The sequence below is a fragment of the Microtus pennsylvanicus genome, chromosome 13, assembly GCF_037038515.1.
Source record: "Microtus pennsylvanicus isolate mMicPen1 chromosome 13, mMicPen1.hap1, whole genome shotgun sequence".
Classification (NCBI taxonomy): domain Eukaryota; kingdom Metazoa; phylum Chordata; class Mammalia; order Rodentia; family Cricetidae; genus Microtus; species Microtus pennsylvanicus.
Genome location: NC_134591.1, coordinates 64720544 through 64735909, shown reverse-complemented (window position 1 = coordinate 64735909; position 15366 = coordinate 64720544). Strand labels below are relative to the sequence as shown.

Sequence of the window (15366 nt, the reverse complement as noted above, 5' to 3'; positions counted from 1 at the left end):
CCGAGAGGAACACGGTAACAAGCGCAGTGTTTAATAGTCTTTGATTGTGTGGAGTGTCCTTGGGCGCCTCCCTAGTTAGTCCAGCCCACTAGGTTGGGGCCTGGGGCCTGGGGCCTGGGGCTGCAGTTGCTCCTGGGTGTGGGGACAGGTGTGTCAGAAGTGTTTGCGTCTTCTCTGTTCATTCATTCACGGCAGCTGTGTCCCATTGAAGCCATCATTCAGCCTCCCGGGGTCCAGGGGTAACTGGTGTGGCTCCTGCTCGCTGTGCCAAGATGGCTCTCCAAATTCGGTACACCATCCCTCCTCTGGGGACATCAAGGGTCAATGTAATTCAGCCAGAAGAAGCCCTGTGCTCTCTTTAGGAACCACTATGAACAGGGGACTGTGGTTTGCAGGGAGAAATCAAGGCAGGCTCACAGCTCTCTCTCTCTCTCTCTCTCTCTCTCTCTCTCTCTCTCTCTCTCGGGGGGGGGGGGTTCGTCCCCGGAGGACTCAAGATGTACCTGATTCGGGTGTAGACGAGATCATCTTGTGTGGCACAGCTGAGCAAGGTCTGAAGGGTGAAGCTATGGCTCAGGAGCTGGTTGTGAACCAACAGAGACAGGGAAAGATTACAAAAAAAAAAAAGTTACAAAGAGATACAGCCAGAAACTCAGGTTCTTGCTTCTTCCTACTAAAATTCTCAGGCAGGTTACTTCCCCCTTGCCGCCTCAGTTTCCCCATCCGTCTAATGAGAGGAGCATACTAAGAGCTTGCCCAGCAATGGAAGGTCTCTCTCTGTAGTAGGGAAAACCTTTGGAGAGCTGGAAGACAAACTAAGGCGCCTCCTTTGGTTGGTGGGGTCAAAGACAGGGTCAGGGACAGCAGCACGTGCTTGCTTACCGTTTGGATAGTGACTGGGTCTACACTCAGTTCCTGCAGCCACTGCACCAGGCTCTGGTCCTTGGAGAGAGTGGCTGTCAAACAGTCAGGCAATGAGTCCAAAGGTGTCCCCTGCTAGAAGTAGCCCTGCACTCCCCATTCCCCAGGCAAGTCTGCTCACCTGGGGGCTCTGAAGCCAGGGCATAAGCCCTGGTCTCTGCATGCACCCCATGTAGGGCCTGGTGCATCAGGGCCTGGCACTCCCGTTCTTTCTCAGCCAGCACATCTCGAAGCCTGTGGGAGGGCAGAGGGGCGAGCGGGGAGAATGGAATAACCTGCGGGTTGAAGCCTGTGCAGGTTGAGGTGATTCCAAGAGGCTTCACCTGTCAGTCTCAGCGCGCAAGAGGCCCAGCTGAACGGTCAGTGGCGGAGGTCCCTGCTCTGGCGGGAGCTGGGTCTGTAGCTGCTGGCTCTCCTGCGGTTTCTGTGGGGACTCCGCTTTACTCCACTCCTCTGACTTTGGTGAGACCGCTTTCTTCTCCACCTCTGCCAATTCGAGTGGGCTGAGCTCAAGGTGGGCGCGACGCCCGTTTAGGACTCAGAGGGCCCGGGAGTTGGAAGTGGGTAGTGACCAAACAGCGCAAATCAGGATCCTTCCCGCCTCACGGAACTGAGCCGCCAACCACCCAGCTTTATGGTCGCCACGCCTCCCGGAGCCACACCCGCCATAGCCACACCCCCTCCGTCCGGCTGGCGGGCTCCAACCCCGCCTACCCGCGTCCAGCACCGCCAGCGCCGCCCGTACGGCACGGCTGAGTAGCGAGTCCAACACGAACATCCAGTGTGGGCGGATCTGGCGTCTGCGGAGGATCTGTTTCACCTGGGGAGGGAGGGAGGGCGCGGCTGACACAGTGTGAACTGCAAACAGAGGTGGGGTTTGGGTTGCCAAGCCCTAGAAAGTCTGGGACAGAAAGGTGGGCGGACTTGGGGTCAAGGGCGGGACTGGGAGACCAGGACTGGAGAGACGTGCTTCTTCCCGGAAGTCATAGAATTCTAGAACATCAAGTCCTTGCAGGGAGCTCATGACCTGTTATTGCACAGCCCTAACTGCGAGGAAGCTTCCTCACCGCTTCTGGAAATGCGAAGAGCTGCCCATTCAGAAGGGCAGGTCCCAGGCCCTGGGCCCGCAGCTGAGCTTGCAGGGCCCGCAGCTCTTGGGCCAGCTGCCGGCGGTTAGGAGTGTGGATTTGTGCCCCGAGGCAGCGGAGCAGCTGTTCCACGTGATTCCTGCTGAGTCGAGAATCCTGAGAAGAGAGGGGCCGTCCGTGGGTGTTACCATCCGCAGTGAAGCTAGAAGCTTGCTGGTGGGCCATCAGTCCTTAGCCCAGCCTGACCACCAGGGGGCGCTGGGGCGGGCCGCCCACCTGTTCCTGCTCCAGTAGATTCTCTGCTAGTGTGGGCAGCTCCTGTTCCAGCACCGCGGCCAGCATGGCCCGGCGCTTGCTCTCCTGGTGCAGCAGACTCAGCCCCGAACTCTCCTCGGGGGAGGCGGGTTCCTCGGCTGCGGGCTCCTCAGGCACACTGGGCAAAAGGATGAGCATTAGATGAAGGGTGGGCAACGCCACGCAGCCGCCTCTCCTGCAGGGTTTGAATCCTGGCTCTTTTGCTTTTATGCCTACTTCACGGGGATGGGCAGAGTGAAGGCAACACGCATCTGGGGAAGTGCAGGAGGGAACAGATGCTGTTCTTGTAAGGGGTCAGGGTGTTTGGGACTCAGAGAGGCCTTTTCTGGAAGAAATGAATAGAAAGGCAAAACCAAATGAAGGAAACCCACTCCAGGACCCTAGGCACTCACCGGAGCTGGCTAGTGTCCCCATAACTAAGGCAGCGCTTTGGCGGACTGAGTGGGTGCTGAGAGGGTGCTTGGGGTCTCGGGAATGTCTGAGACTGGGTGGCTGAGTCAGCTGAAGGACTGGAGTCAGTGGAAGGGGCGCCTGAGGGAGGAACAAACCATCAATCAGTCTTCCCACCAGCTCAGCGCCTCTGCCCTCCGCTCCGCTGTGTTCACTTTCTCCACCCTCAAAGCACCTGGGGGCTGGGGAGTAGGACGAGGAGAGCCAGGGCTGCAACTCCTCTTCCCTGGCTGCAGGAAGGGGTCGCCCAACAGCTCTTGGGCACTGGCTCGGAGGCAGGGATCTGGTTCAAAAGTTCGGAGGAGGAAGGCTTGGGCCTCAGCTGACAGGGAACTGGGCACTGGAGGGTGTACCTTGTACATGCCCACCTGTGGAGGTGGGACAGACCGGATAAAGCCAAGATTAGATGTGTTTATCTGGCTCCACCCACCCTCCAGAGGCTACACCCCAGAGGAACTCACCTGAAACATAGCAGCCTGCGGGCTCCCTAGTTCGTGGAAAGGTGGTCGACCTGTGGCCATCTCAATCACAGTGCAGCCCAGAGACCAGATGTCAGCGGCCTTTCCATATCCTCGCGGACCCTGGTCAATGATTTCCGGGGCCATATACTGCAGGGTCCCTAGAAAAGGAATCAGAACAATGGCAACCCAGGCTTCAATGCCTCCATCATCCGCTGGCCACCTGCCCCCAAGGTGAACCCATCATCTCAAACAGTGGGCATCAGGTTCCTAACGTGAGTTTCATCATCTGCCTAGGCTCCGTCGCCCGCCAAGCTTCCATTTTTAAGCGAGGCTGCACGGCGATCAAAGACTCCGTCGCCCACAGCTTGTACATATCTCACCGTCTTCCCCCCAAACTCTACCCACCCCCCTTTGCCTTCCATCTATCTGAGGTGACAAACTCATTTTCATCAGTTGTCCAACCTCGGAGTCTAGCGTTTATCACCTCCCCCTGGATCTAGTCACCTGTCCCCAGATTCCATTCACCACTCTGCCCAGAAGAAACTCCATTCCCCAGAAGTCTCCGAGAGTTCACCACCCACCTGTGAAAGTCTCTGTGCAGGGCGTGATGCCTGCCAGCCGCTTGGAGGTGCCAAAGTCAGAAATCTTAAGTAGTCCACTGAAGGTGTTGATCAATACATTGTCCCCCTGATGGAAGTGGACACTGGGATTGGCCCCTGAGATGAACTAGACCCCCCCCCATTCTGAGACCTGAATCTCCTGGATATTACATCCCGAGCCAGCCCCTATCGAATCCTCCCCCAGCTGTCCCATGTATATGCCCTACTTGGTGCTGCTCTCTGCTCTGGCTTCAGACATGACTTTTCCTCCTTGAAGAGACCTCTCTGCTAGGTCCCCCACCCTTGCAAAGGTGGGCTCTCTCATTCCAAACTGCCAGCCTCGGACAGGCACAATGTCTCCCCCACCCCCGGCAGGCCGAATGGACCAGCCACAAGGCTGACCTTGATGTCCCGGTGCACGATGCGGTTCTCATGAAGGTAGCTGAGTCCCTGCAGGATCTGACGTGTGTAGAAACTAATAGTACTCTCGTTGTCCTTTAGGGGTCCCCACACTGACCTAAGCAAGGAGGACAGGCTGCCTGGGCAAAGACAATTCATAATTATAATTTACACCCGCTTACTCCCCTCAATGTCCCTCTGCTCCAGGCCCAGGCGCATCCATTCCCATGACCCAGACTCCTATCCCCAAACCCACTCTGCCAGGTAATTCTAGGTGACACACACCCACGCTAGAGTTCATTTCCCCCCTAGGGTTTGCCACCCCTGTCTGACTTCATTCTCATGCCCCACACCTCAGGTTTCACTCCCCTCCCACGCAGGACTGGTACCTCCAGGCACTTCCTCCATGAAGATCTTGAGGTAGCCGCCCTGGCTGGCCGAACCCAGATAGCGCACTATATTCTTATGGCGCAGTCGTTTGTGAAGAGCGATCTCTTCATGCAGGGGCTGGGAAAACCTGGGAATGTAGGGGAGAGGGCAATGAGCAAGATGTGAGCAGAGATAATCCCCCACGGCCCTGTACCATGAGACCATGCTCCCAGAATCAGCTTTCTACCCTTACATTACCCCGCCCACAGGCCTCTCCCATCTGCCCCACTCACTGTAGGGGCCACATTCCCAGCCATGGTTCCATGCCCACAGCCGCTCAGTTCTCATGTCTCTCCCCCCCCCACACACACACCTGACCTGCTCATGCCCACCCTCCAGAGCCCTGGGACCTGCGTGAACCAAGGCAGCACACCTGCTATCCCGCTCTGGAATCTCCTTGATGGCGATTCTCACCCTCGTGTGCCTGTCGCGGCCAGCGTACACCACCCCGTACGTGCCTTTGCCCAGCACCAGCCGCTCACCGGTTTCCAAGTACTCGTAATCAAACTGAAGGGCACAGAAGGTAAGGACCCAGCTCAGCTCAGCTGGGCCCCTCGCTCTTGGCTTCTCCTCCAGCCCCCCAGTTCCACAGTCTCACCTCCAGCACCTCCCTCGCGCCCTCTGCCTCCTCAGTGGGTGCTGAGGAATCTGGATTCATCACCAGGACCTGAATGAGGCCACAGAACCTGAAGAGGGCAAACAAGTGGAAAGGGCAATCTAGATAGGAACCATCCCCCAAGAGCCCCAGGCCAACTTTGCCCCCCCTTCCTTTCTTTCCGTCCCCTGGGCATCCCAGCCCCAACTCCAAAAGGCTGAGCGGACCATTGGCAGCGCTCGACGCTGGGGAAGCACAACTGGACATCCTGGGCGGGAGGAAGTGCGTAGAGGAAGCAGCAGCGCTGGTCCAGCTTGGAGGCACTAGGGAAGGAGAGAGGCCAGTGAACGTCAGGCTTGGCGGGGGCAGGGGCTGGCCGAGGGTTCTGCCTCTCACCTGATCCCACAGATGGAGGGGACTGGGAAGGTCCAGCTGGAAGAATCCTCCTGCAAGAGGAAAAAGTGTATATGGTGTGTGTGTGGGGGGGGTGCTGGGACTAGATGGGGTAGGAGAAAGGAATGCTTAGCAGTGAGAGGACTCGAGTGGGGGGGGGCGTCACCTGAGTCTCAGGCTCCAGAAGGCTTAGGGTCACTGCGCTCACTGGGTCTGTCCCCTGAATCGTGAGCCTGGCAGGCAGCAGGACTTTGTTAATCTCCAGCCGCAGCACCTTTAAGCAGTAGGGAAGAGATCTGTCAGGAGCCGCATGCCTCATCCCTGGCTCCCTGGGTCCCTGGCTCCCACTGGCCTCACCAGGCACTGGTCCACCTGAGGAGAGGCTGCGTCGAAAGGCTGGCAGGACTGTAGCAAGAAGTGCAGCCAGAAGTGGGCTCGTAGCAGGGGTCCTCCCGAGGGCTCTGGCGTGGGTCTGAAGTGCTGATACAGCAGGAAGGTCTCCATCACTGATACCAAGTACCTGAGAGCACACACAGCCTTGGCCTCAGCTCAGCCCAGGGGCCGCCTGGCTGCGGGTAGTCAGGACAGGGGCATTGGGTGCCATGGGCAGTGGCATCAACATGTTGGGGTCGTGACTGGGAGGTGCCAATGGACACAGGAGCAGGAAGGAAGAAGGGGCCACCTACCATATGGGGGCATTGAGCTTGTACAGCTGCTCTGCAGCCAGAACCACCTGGATGGGGTCATTGGCAAGGATCTGGGCTCCCAGGTAGAATCCTACATCCCAGTAATACTGCATCTTCGCCACACAGCCTTTGCGAGCTAGCAGGCAGCCCAGCTTCATGCCTGGTGGGGCGGTATGGGCTCCAGTGAGTGTAGGTACAGGAGCGAGGAAGTCCCAAGTGTGGGTCACACTGAGTTTACATGAATGCAAACAGGGGCCAAAAGGTAGGTGTGGCAAGATCTTGTCCTAGCACAGGTGAGGGCTTGGGCACAAGTGGACGTGGAATTCAGTCTGACAGACACAAGTGTGGGCTTGGGAAGAATATGGGATTCAAAGGCTCCCAAGGCCTCCAGCGTGGTTATGAGCAGATCAATCACAAAGTCCATGTGCCGGTGCTTCTTGTTGCCCAGGGTTCTTTCCTTGCCCTCTCTGGACCCTGCTGGGTACAGTGGGCTAGCAGCAGGGTTTACCTATCAGCTGGAGTTCCTCGGAGTCTTCAAACTGCTGGCCAGCCGCAATGAGGAGAACCGCCGCATTGATGCCCGAGTGCAGGCTGGGCTCCACGTCAAAAGCCTTGCGGTACCTGGAGTCAGGTTGGGCGCGGGATGCAGGGCTGGATGGATGCCCACAGCCCCATCCCTCATCCTCCTGGCTAAGCCCTGTACCCGCTCTCTTGTGTGAGTTACCAGTGATAGGCCTGCTCCAGGTGCCTCGCATTTTGGAAGCCAGAGCTGAAGAACATGTCCTTGTAGACACGACCGCACATGCAGTACAGATCGGGTGCCACGGGGCCCTCATGCTGCACCAATGGCAACAGCACACCCAGGGCTTTCTCCCGGTCCCCAGGCCTGTTCCTCCTAAGGCAGAGGAAACAGGTGAAGATCGATGTCTGCTGGCTCTGACCCACCCAGTCCAGCGACCCCTTAGGCCATAAATAGAGGGACCTTTCTAGGGGCTTAATATTAATAAGCCCCAAATGACACTGATCCTGGCTGGCATTGATCTTTAGAGTTAGTGACGCCCCGTGGAAGTGATTTCTTTCTAGTTACAAATAGCTCTAACGGGTAGGACCTTGGACAGCTATGACCCTACCAAGGGGGATGCCAGTGTTCTTGCTCCGCAGAGAACAAGCCACAGGGACCCTGGGACTCTGACCCAAACCTTGGCCCACCACTCACCTGTTGAGGGCGAATGTGTAGTGGAAGCAGACATTGTGCTGCTCAGCCACGTCACAGGTGGGCAGGGCCTGCAGCGTCTCCACCAGCTCGATGATGGCTGAGTAGTCCTGCGGGAGGGAACGGGCATTGCCAGCATGAGCCCTTGACAAGGGGGAAAATCCTTAGTGTTGTTGTTGGTGGTGGTGGTGATTTTGTTTTTCAAGACAGGGTTTCTCTGTGTAGCCCTGGCCGTCCTAGAACTCGCTCCGTAGACCAGGCTGGCTTTGAATATCATAAAGATCCGCCTGCCTCTCCCTCCCGAGTGCTGGGATTAAAGGTGTGTGTAACTACTCTTGGCAGAGGAAAATCTCAAGACTGAGCCTGTCCAGTTCCTGATACTCTCCTCCCCAGACCCTGAAGACTCTGCAGAACTCTCTTAGGCCAAGCAAATTCAAGCCCATAACTCCCATCAAGAACCCACTGCACATCCTCTGCTGGACATTTCTAACCTCACAAATGCCCTCTAAGGCAGTGACAGGATCATCCCTCAGAAATAAGAAAATGAGGCCGGACAGTGATGGTGCAGGCCCTTAATCCCAGCACTCAGGAGGCAGAGGCAGGCAGATCTCTGTGAATTTGAGGCCAGCCTGGTCTACAAGAGCTAGTTCCAGGATAGGCTCCAAAACTACAGAGAAACCCTGCCTCAAAAACAAAGCAAAACAACACAAACAAACAAAAAGAAAGAAATAAGGAAATGAGGGCTGGAGAGACGGCTGGGCAGCAGCTAAGAGCGCTTGCTGCTCTTCCAAAGGACCAAGTTCAATTTTCATATACATACACACAATTAAAAAATAAAATACATCTTTAAAAAAATAATAAAGTCAGGTGTGGTAGCACATGCCTTTATTCTAGTACTCACGAGGCAGAAGCAGGTGGCCATGTAGGCTAGCCTGATCTACATATCAAGTTTCGTGGCAGCCAGGGATACACAGTGAGACTATGTTTTTAAAAAAATAATACCAAAACAAATAAGGAAATGGAGGCTCAGAGAGCTTTGGCAATTTACTTACAGCCAGGGGTTGAACTTGGATTTGTCTAGCAACAAATGCCTATTATACAATGATCTTGCTCTCTCTCTTTCCTATTTAGGTTTTGGTACAGGATCCCTTGTAGCCCAGGCTGGCCTCAAATTCGCTTGTAAACAGGATGACCCGAAACTCCTGCTCTCCCTGATTCTACCATTTGAGTGCTGGAGTTACATCCTAAGCCATGGCCTTTCAGAACGCCGGTGACACACCTGTACATCGCGGTAAGACAGCAACAGATTCATGATGATATCAGGGCTCAGCAGCTCTACGCTGTCCAGCCTCCTCTGCAGGCGAGCCAGCTCCTGCCTCAGCTGCTGCCCACTGAACCGCTCCCGAGCCTGCCGGATATCCTGCCGAATGGTCTCCCGGAAATAGCCGCTGATGCCCAAGGCCAGGGAAGGGAGGGAGAGAGAATGATGGGCCTGTCCCTCAGCCCTAGCCCACTTCACCCTCATCAGCCTCTTCTTGGTGCCCCCTCCTTGTGAGCCCCATTACCAAGAGTCTGTGGGTGTAGCCTCCAACAGGCGGGCAAGACGGCCCACCAGGGGAGTGAGCAGGGCTTCAGTGCCCGCCCCAGCCTGCACTAGCCCATCAGCTATGCCCCTCAGGAGGCCTGCATCACCACATAACACCCGGCCAGTGGCTGTCACCACGTAAGGGATCAGTGTGTAGCTGCCAACACAGTCCTGGTGGGAAGAAGGCAGCAATCAGTGGAGATCACACACAGGTCAGCAGAGAGTTAGAGAGTGACCAGAGATTAGTACCAATGAAGACAGGACTAGCAGAAAAGGGTGATGGTCACACTTTTACAAGAGGAGGCGACATGGAGCAGAGGGTCACACTGATGTCAGAGGTAAATAAAGAGTCGGGGAGGATTAGTGGCAGCCAAAGGTTAAAACACATAGCATGAACAGTAAATTCTGCTCACCGAGTTCTTCTGGAAAACATCCTCCTGCAGGAGGCAGACAATCAGACACTGGCATTCTGGGAAGCCCGAACCCCAGCCTGACCCTACACCTGTCCCTGCCACCCATCTGGCCACTTACACGCAGGGCCTGCAGGCCGGGGAGCTCAGTCTGGGAACAGAGGAGCACATTGTTGGTCATGCTGAAGCTCTCCCGCACGCCCAGGTGGTAGAACAGGGAGGGTTGCGCTAGGGAGCTGCTCACCTCCAGCACCGCCACATCTGTGGACAGAGGTGTCTGTTAGTCTGAGAGCTGAGGCACAGCTCCAGGCCCAGGGAGATGCCCACCCCCAGTGCTGCCACATCTGTGGACAGAGGTGTCTGTCAGTCTGAGAGCTGAGGCACAGCTCCAGGCCCAGGGAGATGCTCACCTCCAGTGCTGCCACATCTGTGGACAGAGGTGTCTGTCAGTCTGAGAACTGACACAGCTCCAGGGGAAGGAGCCCTGGGATCTATGCCACTTCAACTACCCTGCCTGCACCTCCTGCCAGGTACAGCTCTGCTCTGGAGAACTTCCCAATGCTTTCACAATTCTTGTATTGCTGGTGTTACGGAAGATTGTCCAAGGACTCTCATCCCACTGAGGCCCCAAAATGAGCTATATAACAGGGCTCCCGCTGGGCATTTCCACATTATGTAGGAGACGGGAACTTTGTAAACAGAAGTCCTCCGACTCCTCAACCTAGTCTCTGTCTGTCTCTGGTTTATTTCATGTATATATGTTTTTGTGTGCCCGTGTGAGTGGATGATAGGAGAGGGCATTAGATCCTTTGGAGACAAAGGTACAGGTGGTTGTGAGTCACCCCATGTGTATTAGGGACCTCGGGTCCTCTGGAAGAGCAGCAAGTGCTCCTAACCACAGAGCCATCTCTCCAGCCTTGAAGTCAGGATATGTGAAGACAATTCTGTGCTTTTATGTGTGCGTGTGTAGCTTTCTGTCTGCAAGGGAGGGATTGTGTGACTCAACACGGAGGAGTCCATGTCTGTATCTGTGGTGTGCTTGTGTCAGCCTTCATTTTTAAGCTCCGATTTCACAGATATCCAGGAAACACGGTTCCCTGACTTTGGGAGGAACAAATAGGGATGAGGTGGAGCATCCGGGTAGGTGGAAAAGAGAGGAATTTGCCTTCTTCTGACCTCTCCTCTGGCAGCCCTGCCCCCCTGCCAGACCCATTCCTGCCCCTCCCATTCTCTTTTGACTCCCAAGTCTCCTAGAATCCAATCCGGATGGGTTGTCTCAGCGCTTCCTTTCCCGCCTCTTTAGATCTATCCTTGGTTGTAATAACGCTAGGACTTCTCAGCTTCAACCTTGTGGAGACAGCCCCTAGCCCTAGACCAAGCACCCTCTCAGGATTCACGAAGAGAACAAAGTGAGATCACCCTAATAACGCGTTCTCCGGCCTACGCAGAAAACCACAGCTCTGCCCCTCCCTAAGCCCCGCCCCTAGAGCTCGCCTGCCCCGCCCCACCTGCGCGGCACCACGCTAACTTTTGGGACTCCCAAATCTAGTCTCGAGTCCCGCCACATCCATAATCCACTAAATTCCCGTGTCGTTATCACAGCCCCCTCTTAAATCCTGTTTTAGCTTACCATAGACACCGTAGATCTGATACCTACGCCCGCCCCGTCAGGGGTCGCCGAGCCCCGCCCCTTGTCCCGCCCAAGATCAAGCCCCGCCCCCAGGGGCTCACCGGCGTTGTAGAAGGAGTCCAGCGCCGCGGTGTCACCTAGAGCCAGCGTCGCGAAGGGCAGGCTGCGCAGCAGCGGGGGTGGCCGCGTGCCCTGGAGCTGAGCACAGGCCTCGCGCAGGCATCGCAGCGGCAGCGGCTCTGCCTCGGTTCCCGCGCCGGGCTCCACCTCGGGCCCGGGCTCCCGGGTCAGCACGTAGACCACACTGAGCGGCCGGCTCCGCGCGCAGCCCCGACCCGCAACCGCGGGGGACGAGCGGCCCCGGCTCAGCGCCTCCGCCAGAGGGTCCTGCCAGCAGCTGCCCGCGCGTTCTAGAACCCCGGCCCCGGGACACGGACCCGCCATGCGGGGGCGCTCGGGCGCCAGGCGCCGGGCGCGGAGGACCCGGGACAGGGCACGAGGCTGGGGATGTGAATCCAAGCCGGGATCCGGAGATGGGCTGGACGTGCTCACGTTCCGGAAATCTGAAGTCCAGAGAGAAATCTTTGCTCAAACTTTCACGGTCCTTTCAGATCTGCAATACAGGACTGGGTTCTGGGAATCTGGGGTACCCAGTAATCCTCGGCTCACAGGCAGGTCACAGAAGGATCCTGGGAATTCAACCGGCAGTATGCGACACCCAGACTTCTCAAGGGAGTGCTGGCAGTCACTGTTCTGCCCTCACAAGTAGGCTGGGCCCAGCCCTTTCCCGACTGGGAAAGCTCCACCCTCGGCCCTGGGGCAATGCGGCTCCCCAGCGACTCTCCCTCCCAGCTCTCCCGCTAGAACCTCTGACACTGTCCACTTCCGGAACAGCCTGTGCCCCTATTCGGGCCAAACACTGTGGACTGCTCCCTGGCAGGCGCTCCTAAGATGTGTGGCCCCGCCAAGGAGAGGGAAGAAGAGGGCCCTCGCCCTGCAGGGAGCTGATGAATGAGAGGATGTCAGGACACGGGGGCGGCGGGGGTGGGGTGTCGGGAGGTGACACTGTGTAGTACCAGTAGGTGCCCCATGATGTAATGTTCATGCTGGTAGATAGGAGGTTGACGTCTTGAACTTAGACAGGCTTGCTTTCCCGAGAGCCTCACTGTCTGTGAAGCCATGCTTATATCTACCCAAGCTTGACCCTGGGACCAAGACGCACATCCACTGTACACTCAGGCACTACCTTTGAAGGGAGCTCCAGAAGCCCTATCTTTGGGGTTACAAAGAGCATTATCCCAGCTTCAAATTCACCAAAGACCTTCAAATTCCCAGTATGAATTAGTGATCAAGGAATCAGTTGATTTAAAACCTTAGTGGACCCTGAACTTGGGAACTGGGGACTTTAGGAATCTGAGGTTGGATGCAAACGTGTCCAGTTCTTAGAACCACAGTGCTGCCCTTGTTTTTTATGGTGGGGACTGGAGCTGGAGAGAGAGAGACAGAGACAGAGAGACACAGACAGACAGAGACAGAGAGAGAGAGATGTTAAAAAAACATGTGCTGCTCTTTCAGAGAACCCTAGTTTGGCCTCCAGCACTCACATGGTGGCTCACAACCATCTGTGACTAGTTCCAGGGGGCCCCATGCACTCATACACATGATGTACATACAGGTCTTTTTTTGGATTTTTGAGACAGGGTTTCTCCGTAGCTTTTTTTTTTTTTTTTGTTCCTGTCCTGGAACTAGCTCTTGTAGACCAGGCTGGCCTCGAACTCACAGAGATCCACCTGCCTCTGCCTCCCGAGTGCTGGGATTAAAGGCGTGCGCCACCACCGCCCGGCATGATGTACGTACGTACTTGCAGGCAAAACACTCATACACATCAATAGATCTAAAAACATTTTCAAAATATGTTGGGGTTTTGGACAAATTGAGTATTTAATCTCTGTTTCATAGTTTGTTGTCTCAGGAAAGTAAAGCATGCCTTCCTTGGTTTGAACCAATGGGCTGGGCAAGAAGCAACAGAGAGGGAAAACTTGGCCCATTACAGAGGCTAGGGTGGAAACCACACTTTACAAGAAGCAAATAGGAGCCAGCCTTGGTGGCGCACGCCTTTAACCCCTGCTCTTGGGAGGCAGAGGCGGATCTCTGTGAGTTTGAGGCCATGCTGGTTGGCAGAGCAAGTTCCAGGACAGCCAAGGCTACAGAGAAACTCTGTCTTGAAAAAACAACAACAACAACAACAAAAAGTTCTTCCTTGCACAGATCGGAAGCTAATGGCCCTGCTCTGTTTTCTACGGGTTTGCTCCCTAGTAAAAATACCAAAAAGTCCCGAGAGCCAGGAAAGGGTTACTGTGTGGAGTAGGAAGCAGAGGCCTTGGCAAGGGGGTGGCTCTAGGGAAGGAAGCAGTAAGGAGTGATAAGCCGCTGACAGTTGGAGTGCTCTAGCAAAGCATCATGTAAACCCTGCAGTAGGGGTCACCCACGCCTTTGCCTGATGGCATATTTGTGGGCAGTGGCCTCAGACACATTGTAGTGCTGGATCGCAGGATCTGTATCACCAGGAACCAGGGACAGTCACCACACAGCCTAACTCGAAACATAGTCTGCATCATAGATGGTAAAAGGCTTCCCATTGTGGAAGCTCAGAGAGTCCCCTACAGGGAGGAGTGGAAGGTATCTTGGCACCTTACAGTATGCCAGGCACCCTTACAGATACTACCCCAAGGCGGCCTCCAATCAGTGATGAGGTGGATGTTATCAGTCCCCATAAGATCCCAGCAGCACCAAGGACCCGGTTTTGTTTGTTCGTTTGCCTATGGTCATTCAGTTAATCAGTGGAACTAGAGACTTGAACTCAGGACTCCTGTTCCAAGCCATCAGTTTGCTCCAAATCTTATCCCCTCCAGAATTCTCAGCTTCTCTCCAGCTTCTTTGTCTACTCTCAGCTCCGATTTCAGCCTGGGCAACCATGTGTCAGGGAAAGCTGTGAGGAACTTCTTGGGCCTGGGCAGGAAAAGGGGTTCCCCAGAGGCACCTCCCCATAACCACTTCCCCCTTTCAGATACCTCCCAGCACGCCCTGCTTTTCTGAAAGAAATCTCTCTGGTTCCTGGAGCTCAGAATGTCGAGGCACAACAAAGCCTCAGATAGCAGCCCAACCCCCACACCGTGTCCGTGTCCCTGCTTTGTACAAGGGGAAACTGAGGCTGTGACTGGAAAAGGACTTGCCCAGAGTCCCATAGTAAGTACCAACTGCACACTGATGCTGTTCCTTCCCGGAGCCTAATTCTTTCCCTCGGGTACCATGCTGTTTCAAGATTGCCATTTCTCAGATGAGGAAACCGAAGCACACAGAAGGGAAGAAATCACCTAGCCTTATTCATGTATGCAAGGACAATGTTGAGAAACAGCCAGCCTCCCTGTTCCCCGCTCCAGGGGCCCCCTATGGGTCAACTGCAGTGCCCTCTAAGAACTTGCCCAGCACCCACTGGTAGCTCTCCTCTTTCCCCCAGGCAGAAGGCAGCATAGAGAATAAAAGTGCCATTGCCATTGAAGCCTTCCAACTCTGCCTGCCCTCCCAGGGTACCTGGGAGGAAGAGGAGGCTGGGATGGTAGGGATTTGAGCTTTCCCCACCCTCATGCTGGGAACTCACCCTTCAGAGTAAGCTAGTTTAAATTTCCTGTTCTCCATCCAAAACTCAGACTCGGGTCTCCCAAAACCACAGACCAGTCTTGTCACCTCTGGAATGCCTGGGGTGATACCTATGCACCCTGCTATGGATCCAGACTGCTCTGGGGCAGGGAAAGCCAGGGGAGGTGGCAGTTGGGGCTGGGTGGATGTGAGGACTGGATGGACAATTCTCTGCTCTTTGGATTGGGGGTTTATGGTTCCAGAGTGACTCCTCTGACTGAGCTTCACCCGTGAATAATGATAGACTCAACTCCTTCATTAACTCTTGCTGACACTCAACCCATGACAAAATCTTGTAAGCCCCTGGGGAGATTGAAATGATAAAAACCTGGTCCTCATCTGTAGGAGATGGCCGGTCCTGCAGGAAGACAGACAAAATAACCTGTTTGATTTGTTGGGATAAGAACTGAGATATTGGGGGGAGGGGGAGGGAAATGGGAGGCGGGGAGGAGGTGGAAATTTTTAATTAAATAAAAAAAATGAAAGAAAAAAAAAA

The 15366-nt window shown here is 55.3% G+C and overlaps 1 protein-coding gene across 2 annotated transcripts; it reads right to left on the bottom strand.

The window, feature by feature from the left end:
- Positions 1–13: 13 nt before the first annotated feature.
- Positions 14–11922, bottom strand: Map3k6 (mitogen-activated protein kinase kinase kinase 6). 2 transcript variants are annotated; one of them, XM_075946406.1, is made up of 30 exons: positions 11844–11908; positions 11276–11737; positions 9666–9805; positions 9548–9571; positions 9115–9305; positions 8829–8997; positions 7553–7659; positions 7061–7231; positions 6845–6957; positions 6337–6496; positions 6008–6170; positions 5817–5924; positions 5654–5703; positions 5485–5580; positions 5261–5348; positions 5036–5169; positions 4623–4750; positions 4237–4373; positions 3817–3922; positions 3236–3393; positions 2950–3142; positions 2717–2855; positions 2286–2442; positions 1989–2165; positions 1636–1741; positions 1245–1407; positions 1043–1155; positions 883–956; positions 504–580; positions 14–305 (listed from the first exon to the last, which is right to left on the bottom strand). In XM_075946406.1, the coding sequence occupies exons 2-30, from the start codon at positions 11616–11618 to the stop codon at positions 215–217; spliced, it is 3876 nt and encodes a 1291-aa protein (XP_075802521.1). In that variant the 5' UTR covers positions 11619–11737; positions 11844–11908; the 3' UTR covers positions 14–214. The 2 variants fall into 2 exon arrangements, with proteins under 2 accessions (XP_075802521.1, XP_075802522.1); XM_075946407.1 differs by lacking the exon at positions 9548–9571 and having other exon boundaries at positions 11276–11922.
- Positions 11923–15366: the final 3444 nt, after the last annotated feature.